At 42.1% G+C, this 11,735-nt stretch overlaps 1 protein-coding gene across 7 annotated transcripts in view; it reads right to left on the bottom strand.

The window, feature by feature from the left end:
* The window catches only part of ncam1b (neural cell adhesion molecule 1b), a 95,298-nt gene extending 86,600 nt beyond the window's left edge, over positions 1–8,698 (bottom strand). For 2 of the 7 annotated variants that reach the window (XM_061827886.1, XM_061827888.1), the window contains exon 1: positions 8,274–8,697. In XM_061827886.1, the coding sequence (XP_061683870.1) occupies positions 8,274–8,325 (52 nt within the window). In that variant the 5' untranslated portion in view covers positions 8,326–8,697. Of the gene's footprint in view, positions 1–8,273 lie in introns of all 7 variants that reach the window. The other 5 variants (XM_061827885.1, XM_061827889.1, XM_061827890.1 and 2 more) reach the window with 5 other exon arrangements.
* Positions 8,699–11,735: the final 3,037 nt, after the last annotated feature.

Genomic DNA, 11,735 nt, shown 5'->3' on the forward strand with positions numbered 1-11,735 from the left:
TATTCGACTAGAACTAGCCACATAGTAATTGGTGTGATATCAATTGGAAATATAGAATTTCCCTGTTCACGAATTTAGCAGTTTAACATTGTGTTTAGGGTTTTACTAAGGATAAGCATAAGACTAGATTAATTGGATCATGGTAGGTACTTGGTTGAGTGTGCAGAATTGGTTGTTGCAGAATTGTGTCTTGAAGCAACATACAGTAGTACATACAGTGTACTACTCGACTGCAACCAGCTAGTGAGTGATGAGCATAACATGAAGTCAGATACTGCAGTCACTCACATCTGAAAAATGTACGGGTTTGGTCAGTCACGCCCGCAGATATAAAGTTTCGAATGTGTGTTCTGTTTGGAATTATGAGTGTACTCCTTTAAGAGCGGAGGGGGGCGGTGTCAGGTAAACTAGGAAGTAGAAGTAGGCTGAGCAGAGACTATGTGCTTCCGTGTTTAAAAAAAAAAAAAAATGGGCGTCAGGCTGTGTTTCATTGCGCTGGATCGGTTTTCATGTCCGCTGTGTGCGCGACAAGTGTGCAATTGCGCACTGGCGCATCTTAGAGGGAACATTGGACCACCACCATCAAGACCACACAAAATAAGTGACGTCTTTCAATCTGTATTTCTACTCCTAACAAATTTTACGCACGTGATTTTTCGTGCTCGACTGTGGATGGCGCACGGGTCCATACGCCTCCTTCAAATCACAGTGACTGGATACTGTGAAGCGGGTAATGCATTACAAAGTACAAAGGTATTATAAAGTATTGTGTTCTTCAAAAATTGCTGCTATTTTGACAAAAGAGCAATGGAAGGCATTACAATATCTCGGTCAGTAGTCAAGATTATTGTTACTTCATCAAACCAATGATAGTTGCTCTATTCAACAATGACTCTGGACAAGCAACGACTTCATAAAGCAGTTTATCTGTCCAAAAGCGTTTTGTCAGATAGCCATTGGTCATGGTCATTGTTTGTCATACGATCGACAGTGAAAAAGCAATAAACGGTCACTCACATTTGAAAAATCTACAGGTGTGATCAGTCATGCCCGCAGATATAAAGTTCCGGGTGGGGTCCACCAGTCATGCCCACAGATATAAAGTTGCGAGTGTGTGTTCTGTTTGTAATTATGAGTGTACCACTTTAAGAGCAGAGGGGGGTGGTGTCAGGTAAACTAGTAAGTAGAAGTAGGCTGAGCAGCAGCTCCCGTGTGCTTCCGTGTTAAAAAAAAAAAAAAAAAAAAGTCAGGCTGTGGTTCACTGCGCTGGATTGGTTTTCATGTGCACTGAGAGCGTCCGACAAGTGCGCAGTGGCGCAAGACTAAACAAAATAAGCGGTGTTTTTCAATATCTATGTATTTCTATCCGTAACAAATTTTACGCGGGTGATTTTTCGTGCTCGACTGTGCAGATTTGCGATTGCAATGGCCTGCGGGCGCATATGCGCCTGTGAAATCACAGTGACTGAATAAATATAAAATTGCAAATGTACAGCTTCACTGTCACTACACTAAGTAAAAAAATATATTTCATTGTCGTTACCTTTTTATTTACACATTATGAATAGCCTTTTGCTTTCGTTAACCACGCAATACATTGTGGGTTAATTATTCCGAGTGAAGTGTGCTGTCAGAAAGTATCATGGACATAAAGACAGACTTACTGAAAGACCTACAATACCTACCATACATAATAAACACCAAGAAAAGTGAGAGCTTTCAACATCATCTGAAGTCTGGACTGCCAGCTCGCAAACAGGATTAATGCACCAGCTGATGTGCACGTAAGTGCTTCACCCCTGTCATTCAGCCACAGCTTTGCTAGTGAAACAGCTGCTAAACTTTTTACCGAGAACTTGCTGTTCTATCTAAATTATGATTGTTGGTGGAAGAGTGTTTTGGTGTCTCCTTGTGTGTCTGTGTGTGCATGTTCATGTGTTGATGGGGGATGGAAGCAGGAAACGCTATCAACAATATGGAAAACATGAGTACTGTTGGGGCGGCACGGTGGTTCAGCTTGAAAATGTTGGCCTCACAGTTCCGAAGTCCCGGGTTCAATCCGGACCTGCCTGTGTGGAGTTTGCATATTTTCCCTGTGCCTGCGTGGGTTTTCTCCGGGCAGACCATTTTCCTCCCACATCCCCAAAACATGCATTAATCGGAGACTCTAAATAGCCTCTAGGTGTGATTGTAAGTGCAGCTGTTTGTCTCTATGTGCCCTGCGATTGCCTGGCAACCAGCTCAGGGTGTACCCCACCTCCTGCCCGTTGACAAGTGGGATAGGCTCCAGCACTCCCGTGACCCTCGTGAGGATAAGCGCCTCAGAAATTGGATGGAAGGATGGAGTACTCTTGGCCGGAATCATGCTTTTAAAACATAAACAGTAAGCAGTGATGTCTGTTTCCCTCAAGCCCAACATTTTATATGCTGGGTTGCTACAATCAGTTTCTAAAACTATTGATTTATGTATTTCTCTATGTATGTATGTATCTATCCATCCATCCCTGCAGCACAGTAAACAAGTCATTAGCTTGTCTACCTCACAGTTCTGAGGTTTTGGATTCTGGGTGCTCTTCCTTCGAAACTGTGCATTTTAAATATAAAATCAGACATATATATATATTTGGGTTTATTCTGATATTTAATTTCTTTTGTCTTTATTGACATTTTGTATTTAAGTAACACAAATGTTATTGAATGAAATCAAGGTACATCACTATGATACTTAAATCACGTTGCTAATGACATTTTATTAACAGGTAACTTGAACTATATATCGGAATAGATTTTTAAAATAACCCTCCCAACTCTGTATGTCTGCCAGAGTCTGTAGTGAAGTGTACTTGAGAGTGGTGTGCTTTTTTACGTTTACATTTTTATTTGGTAGGTCAGGTCTGCACTAAGTAGGTCATTTGTGGCTCAAAGGTATACACTAATATTTAATAACTTCATGTTGACATCATTCTGTAACTTTTGTGGCGTGTATTACCAAATAATGGGTACAGTTAACATTTTCGTACTGTGGATAAGTGATATTACTGCCACTCGGCAGCTGCTGAAAGTAGTGAGAAAAATTACCTGTACTTTTATAATCAATTATCAATAGTTACTTTTAAACTCAAGTATTCAGTATTCTTTACTCTTTCAAACTAAATGCGGAAACACTGGATATAAATTGAGGTATGCAAATAAACTGGAAACTGTCTACTATGACAAAGATAGGAGAAACAGAAGTTCGGAACAATCCGAGTCCTACTATTTTCAAAATTCAATTTATCATCGTGAATTGTGATGTCTGTAAATACTTAAGCCACTGCATATTTAATTATGGCTTTAACTGGCCCAAGTTTATATTTGATCAGCCACTGAAAAATTAAGCATTTGGTTTAAAAATAAACAAATAAATAAATTAATAACTATGCAACATGAGGAACAGATGTTTTTGAAATGTCTTAATACTGAAGACATTGTTGGGAAGGGCAAATATTTGAGTATTAATTTCTTCCAGTTGTCCACAAACTACAATTAACTAAATAAAAAAATACATTAATAATTTATAGATTGTTGTATTGGCATCCATCTTGAAAAGTGGGTTCTTATCAGTATCAGTCTGGAAAAAAAAAGTATTGAGCATCCCTTTTTACAGTGAGTAACCTTCTTCAGATTACATCGTCTGCACAAGATGTAATCCACCTGCGTCCTTGTGACTCCACTCTTGTAGGTCACCCTTTGTTCTTGGCTCTTCTGGAAGTGTTCGCTCCAGCCATTTCCAGCCTTTTTGTGAAGTCCACCACTATCTTTCCCTCCAAGTTCCTTTCCTGGATGCCAGACGTAGCCATCACTTCTTCATTTCCACAGTTTCATTTAACTGCACGCCCATTACAATCTGCACCAATCACATCTCTCTGCCTGGGATCATCTGAACTCCCTAGTCTAGGTTATTTCGCAATTTAACTTTATCATTTGTTTAGCTCCTACATGTGGGGTATAACCACTAATTCCGATGAAAATGACACCCTCAATTTAAATTTTCAGCCTCATCACTAAAAATTTTTTCCCAATATCAATCTTATAACTAGTTAGTTGTATGAAGATAATTGTCGTGCAACCCTATATAAAGAGTATAAAAATGGATTCTGATGGCATGGGACCTTTTCAATATGAATATAATTTCCAAGTTATTACTTACCTTGGGTGTTAATATCACGACTTGCAATTTTGCTGTAGTCTTTAATAACAATAAAGTCAACTTAAAATGTAACGGAATACACGAAACATTTAACAATGTAAAATTTAACAGGACTGAATATGTTCAAATGTCTATTGCTCACACTCCTGGTAATATTCCTGCGACCGACAGGAATTACACCTTAGATCAGGGGTCAGGAACCTATGGCTCGTGAGCCATATCTGGCTCTTTTGATGGTTGATGGCCCTCATACTGTACGACATACTGTACATATGGTTTCTATCGTGCAGGCAACCCAAATGATGCAGAGACAGTTTGTCCTAGTGGGGTTGCTGTAGTTTCGTGTAACAGTCGATGTGCGCAGGCACAGAACGGGTCGGAAAAAGTAATTATGGAAATGTTTGACAATGGTCGCTCAAAGAATAAAAGATGAGGCGTTTCAAAGTTTTCAACAAGAATGGACAACCTTTGTGGAAAGGGAGGGTTCTGCTGTGTGCCTAAATACACAGATGGGGATTATGCCAAAGCATTCGTACTTGATGTTGCCCTTCAACATTTTGACAACCTCGCATGAAGAAAAGATAAATGAATAAAAGACACGCCTTTGTCAGCAAGAACTGTTCACCATGATGGCAAATCAGATTAAATTACGTTAATGGATGGAAGTCTCAATGCTTGCATGAACCTTCATCTAACAATGTTTGAAACAGACTACAAAGCCATCAGCAAAACCGCGCAGCACCAGAAGTTGCATTAACGGTAAGAAGTACTTTAGTCATCATTGGTTAGCAACAGTGTAACAATATTGTTTGAAATAATTCAGAGACTCATTGTACTCTAAATATGTTGGTCTTACATTAATGTGCAAATTCACCTGTATTTAGTTTTTAAAATACTGTATGGCTCTTTGAAATTAAATTTTAAAATATTTGGCAATTATGGCTGTCTACATCGAAAAGGTTCCCAAACCCTGCATGAGGTCATGCAAGGGACTAAAGGATGAGGTTCCAGGCCGATGGCTTTGTTGCAAAGCTATCGCCCAAAAAGCCAGCCCATACGTATGCCAGCTAATCGTCTGCCAACGAGAATTTGAATAAATGGGATCCTGAATCATCAAATATTGAAGTCCCTTTTGGATAGCCAGGCGAGCTTCATCCTGAGCTTCCTCCAACGAAGTCCGATGAAGTCAAAGACCAAGGTAACTCATTTGCATCTCCCGTTAAGTACATTTTAGCAAGCCGAACACACTCCTTCAATCAATTTTTTATATGAACATAATTTAGTCCCTCTAGCGATGTGATCTATTGCCAATAATGACTTGAATTTTCCATTTACAACTCATCCATCTTGCAGGAATTCAAGACCCATGAATTGAATGTCTTTTAGGGCTGACACAAAGGAAAGTAATGTTTTTTTCACCCTTGCAAAACATCAATAAAACCGTCAATCAATGAAAACTATTCTATCATAATTGTATGGATTTTAATTTTTTTTACTGGTTACCCAGCAGACGTTCAACTCCCATTCCAGTACACAGTGCAGACAAAAAAATGTAATTGATAGCCTTTTTTATTCATGTCTCACAACAGCAATTTTAACAATGTACTTTTAGAGTAATAGTTACATATGTAACTTGCACAAGGTTATCGCTATATTTCTAAACTGCACATAGTTTGTGCTTCCAGCAGAAGTAGGGATGTTTTTGAGGAGAATGACAACCACACAAGATCCCATTCACTGCCACAGAAGAATAAAATCCAGATGTGGATAAGACGAAGGATTTTATGCGGAAGGTTGTAAAAACCTGGACGAGTGAGCAAACGGTAGAGGGGAATTTGAAAGAAGAAAGTGCAAGTGTGGGAGCCCCATTTGTTTATGCATTTTTGTCAATGTCAATTCTGTTCATTGTTATACTTGTAAATGAATTATCTTTGTCAAAAGTACTTTCTCAGTGTTGTTTTGTATTCAGATATCTAAGATTTTCACCCCCAAAAATATTGGTGAAGTCATTGTTCTGCCTCATTTGTCTGCTTCCACAAAAAGGCTGTTTTCTTGGGGGGATTTTTCCCTCCAGAAACAGATTTAGCTGAAAGTAGCTTATATTTGACTGCTAATCACTACAGAATGGTATAATCTAGAGTCATGTTTTTCTGATGAAAGAAAAGAGTCTGATCTTCTGTTTGGTGATTTTGGTGTTGTCATCGCGGCGGCACGGTGACTCAGCTGGTAAAGTGTTGGCCTCACAGTTCTTAGGTCCCTGGTTCAATCCCAGACCCGCCTGTGTGGAGTTTGCATGTTCTCCCCGTGCCTGCGTGGGTTTTCTCCGGGCACTCCGGTTTCCTCCAACATTCCATGCAACATTAATTGGACACTCTAAATTGCCCCTAGGTGTGATTGTGTGTGCGGCTGTTTGTCTCAAAGTGCCCAGCGATTGGCTGGCAACCAGTTCAGGGTGTACCCTGCCTCCTGCCCGTTGACAGCTGGGATAGGCCCCAGTAGTACCCCCCGCAACTCTCTTGAGGAAGCGGCAAAGACAATGGATTGGACGGATTACATTATCATAGCACACAATATTCTGTAGGACTTGAAACATGAGTGAAATTGATCCAAAATGCCTAGCAGTCTAGGGGTTCCCTGCTTAGGAAACGGGTGACAGTGAATGAGTTAATAAACATTACAGCGGGAAGAATTTGACAAAGGGGCTAGTACTTAATCAGGGCAGTGTATAAATACAAACTACATCATCGCGACAATACAGTTTATTTTTCTCTATTGTATCAATAATCTGGGTGCATGCCTTTAAATATGTCTGTGCACATGCCTGCACATATGTCCCAGTCAAAACTAGATTTCACGCTGAAGGTTTCCCTCTCAACACTCCCACCATTTGACATGTTTTATCCAGAAGTAAGTGTCATCTGCTGCAGCGATGAAATGTCGTCACGCTTGGCGCTGCACGCCGGCTGGGTGGCCTCTCGCAAAATGCACCGAGGCTCGTGATCAACAAAGCAAAAGTCGTGACGCTCTCCTCGCGAACGCCTGTAAACACGCGAGGAGAAGCTCTGGCCAGGATTCACTCCCTCAGCATTTTACCGCCCGAGGAACATCCTACCACCACCACTCCCACTCCGCAAGACGGATAAAATGGCTATCCCACACCAAACCGGGCACTACTCAGAACCACGCATCAACCCTCTTGTACTCTTTCTTTACTTAAATGTCCGTGATGAGGTTATCACAAATGTAATCTGACAAAGCCTACTCCCCCGCCACCATTGCGCTTACGTAACCACACATTTCACCAACTTAGAGGATCTCATTTCAAAGCCTTTATCAGGGAATCGGCTTACATAACAGATGATTCAGAGTAGGAGCTGCTGTGTGTATGTTCGCTCGGGTATGCATCAATGTGCTTGAGAGGGAACAAATGAAGCGGCGCGCTCCCTGACAGACATTTGATGGGTTCCTTGCAGCCCAGGATCGCCTGTCAAGGGCTACCCCCCACCGCCCGCCCTCCCCGCCGCCCACTCCTCCTCACTGCACTTGCTGTACACAATAACAGGTAGGTGCATTACTTCGTGTCGCCCAGTTACACAGGCACACACATCCACTGTGCTTAAGGGGGAGCCCAGCATCACTTCCCATCCATAACACACGAGAGCACTGAACAACAACAACAACAACACAGCAGAATATGAATATAAATCCCCTTGACACATTACCCCACACATAATTCCAACCAACCTCTGAAATCGCCCCCTCACCCCTTCCTCCCTATCCCCATGTGGAGGACCAAAATGTATGCCATGCAAAATATTGCAAAGTCAGCGTTCCAAAATAAAAATGAAAAAAAAAAAGTCTCCGTTAGTATTACGTGGGCCAGGGTGAACAAGAGACAGGAAATAGGGCGCGGAGTAAGCTAATTAAAATGAGCCGCAGCACCTGCCTGACAGGGCGACTTACATGGGGAGGGAGTGGGGGGGGGGGTTCGAGAAGAGGGAAAGACCCAAGGGTGGCGACCAACCATCCTGGCTGTTTTAATGATATTAGCACATTTTAGAGATTGTTAATAACAGTGTCTTACCCGCACAGTCCACAAGAAGCAGGGCTACGACGACGTCCCCGAATCGGACCATGGCAAAGTCCTCCCACCTCCTCGACTTGAGGCGAGCTCTCGAACGGCGAAACGGCTCGTCGTCTCGCTCCTCTGTACCCTCCCCCGCCGGCGAATGTTTATGTCGCCCTCGGCTTTGTGTGGCTGCCCCTCAGCAAGCGTTCATCCTCAACCTTAATCCCTCCGTGTGGCTCCTTCGGCGGTCAGTGGGTGGAGGAAGGAGTAGGGCGAGCCGCTGGTGCTGTTGCTGGTGCTGTCGCTGGCGGTTCCGGTGATGGTCATGAGCGCCACAGCGCCGTTCAAAGTGTGACTGACAAGCCGAGCCTGCTTACACGCCCGAATCAATGCGCAAAAAAGGGACGATGCACCGCCCGTTAACTAGTGCGCCTTTGACATTGAGAAAAAAGGATCCGTTGCGTTCTATGGTTAATCAGTTGATTAATTGAAATACAAATACGTGGAGTATCACGTTTTATTTGTTCCAAAGACTCTACAACAGAGAATGTGTATTTTTCAGACTGTACTTTACTTTTATTTTCCACAAGTAAAAGACCATATTTTTTCTATTATGCTTGCTTAAAACGTTTTTAGAGGATGACAACTTTGTAAAACTTTATTCCACCTAATATCAACGTCACTTTTTTTTTTTTTGGACGGGGTGTGGTACAAGTACTATATTTACATTTGAGTACTCACCATTCATTCATTCCTCTTCCGTTCCGCTTATCCTCACACGAGTCGGGGGAATGCTGCAGCCTATCCCAGCTAAATTCAGGTTGGAGTGCAGGGTACAACCTGATGCACCACACACAGAAACAAGCATTCTCACCCACAATTACACATTATCATGATTATTTGCACAATTACAATCCCACCTCAGGGAAATTCAGTCACCAATTACTGCATGTTTTTGAGCTGTGGGAGGGAACTGGAGTGCCCGGAGAAAACCAACGCAGGCACGGGGAGAACATACACACCTCACAAAGGCAGGGCCGGATTTGAACACCAGTTCACAAAACTGTGACGCTAACGCTCTCAGGAGTCACTCCGTTGTGCCGCCTACTCACCATTATTATTATTCACTAACACAGCATTGTTGACAAATAATTGCGGCGTGTATTAGATCGGAGAGTGGACAAACTCTGTTGGGTCAGTCAGAATCAAGACATGTACAGTAGACCACCTGAAAAAATAGCATATGGAGCTACAATCACTTGCATATTTACATGACAAACCTTCTGCAGGAAGTCACACGGAGAAAACCTTCCTGACGCAACGCTCTTCATTTATCCGGGCTTGGGACCAGCCTACAGATTGCACTGGTTTGTGCCCCCATAGTTCTGTTTGTTTACCATTGTGTTATATGACCTTTTCTTTTAACAATATTCAATAAACATTTGGGAGCTGAGGACACTAATCGTTGAAGCTTTGCACATGGACGTCCTTCCCATTATTGCTTGATGTACAACTTTAGCTGTTCAACAGTCCGGGGTCTCCGTTGTCGTATTTTACACTTCATAATGTTCCACACATTTTCAATGAGAGACAGGCCTGAACTGCAGCCAAGCCAATCTAGTACCCACACGCTTTTACTACAACACTTGTGACACTTGCAGAATGTGGTCTGGCATTGTCTTGCTTAAATAAGCAAGGGCGTCCATAAAAATGCTTGGATGGCGTCATATGCTTCTGCAAAATCTCTATCTACCTTTAATATGTAATGGTGGCTTCACGGATGTTTGTCTGTTTTTATGAATGCTTAATGCAATGTCTCAAGTACAGTGGTACCTCAGTTTTCGAACGTCTCTGTTATCGTATCAATCGGTTTTCGAATGAAAATTTTGAGATTTTTTTTGCTTTGGTTTTTGAACGAAATCGGTATTCGAACGCCCTGACCAGCTGACCCATAACGATTTGTTATTTTGCTTTCGAGCGCACCCCCGAAAAAAACCCCAGAAACGAAAACGCGCGCGACAAACAGTTGACCCACACACTCCTCTGCAAGCGAACATGTCCGGTAGTGACTTTTTTTCTTCCAATTGAGCAATATTAACCCCCCATCATGGCTCCAAAGAAGGCAATTGGGACTGCTGGTGCTGAAAAAAGGAAAGTGGTGCATAAAACTGTCGACTTCAAGAAGAATTTGATAGCCCAATACGAATGTGGTGTGCATGTTTCTGAGCTATCGAAGAAGTATGACATGGCGAAATCGATGATCAGCACCATTCTGAAACACAAGGACGCCCTCAAAGCAAGTGATGTTGCTGAAGGAGCAACCATGTTGACCAACCAGAGGCGACAGATCTTGGAGGAAGTCGAAAAGTTTTTTCTTATTTTCATGAACAAGCAGAAGTTAGCTGGGGATAGTGTTGGCGAGGAAGGGAGGAGATATCGTCTGATGAGGCTGAAGGCAGGAAGGATTTCTCAGGTGCTGATATAAAAGCTATCTGTGCCAAATGGAATGACATCCATAATCTTGAACTCCATCAACCTAACAAAGCAGAATGTTGCAGAGCACTGCAAAATTTCAATGACGTTGTTCAGTTTTCAACGGGCCTTCTGGAACGGATTGTGTTGGAGAACTGAGGCCACTACAATGGAATTGGGGGTTGTACAAGTAATTGGAGACTCTAAATTGGCCTTAGGTGTGACGGTGCGACAGATATCTGTCTCCATGTGGCCTGCGATTGGCTGGCAAGCAGTTCAGGGTGTACCGCACCTCCTGCCTGATGATAGCTTTGACTGGCACCAGCACCACTGCAAGCCTTGTGAGGATAGGCAGCTCAGAAAATGAATGGATGGACATTAAAAAATTTTAGGGTTTCTCAACACAGACACTTTCCATTAATCATATGACAATAACTGAGTGAGCATAAAGCCAGATCTGTGCAACAGAATCCAGAAAAATCACGGCAACTTGGTGCGAGCCAAGATGGACGTAAGCGAATGTGTACAGATGGTCAGTCGCTGAACTTGCTGCACGCAAGGGGCTTTTAAAATATTTTTTTTTGAATCTCTTGGATACTTCCCTACTTTACAATACATGACAACAGCAACGCAAATAATACTTCGATGAATGTATTGAGTGAGCATGAACGGGATGAGGAAGCACGTAGATTGATTTATAAAAATATGAATGGGTCTCTAAATGAATCTTTTTAAGGAACTGATTCGAGTGATTAAGTACTGGCCACCAGTGATGTGGCAAGTGTTGCCTGAAAATGTAGTCTGATGACGAAATTTAATTTTAATTTTTATATTGTGGTAGTCCCATTGCAGTAGTTTTAATTTAGATGCCAATGCCATTTTGGTCACAATAACTGGTTTAAAATCCTCAGAAATTTGATGCACATTTTATACAAATGATTAGAAACGAGGCAAGAAGAAGGATCCATATTTTTAGACCGTCACAATGATCGGAATGCCATCCAA

Source organism: Syngnathoides biaculeatus, chromosome 8 (assembly GCF_019802595.1).
Source record: "Syngnathoides biaculeatus isolate LvHL_M chromosome 8, ASM1980259v1, whole genome shotgun sequence".
In the NCBI taxonomy this organism is placed as follows: domain Eukaryota; kingdom Metazoa; phylum Chordata; class Actinopteri; order Syngnathiformes; family Syngnathidae; genus Syngnathoides; species Syngnathoides biaculeatus.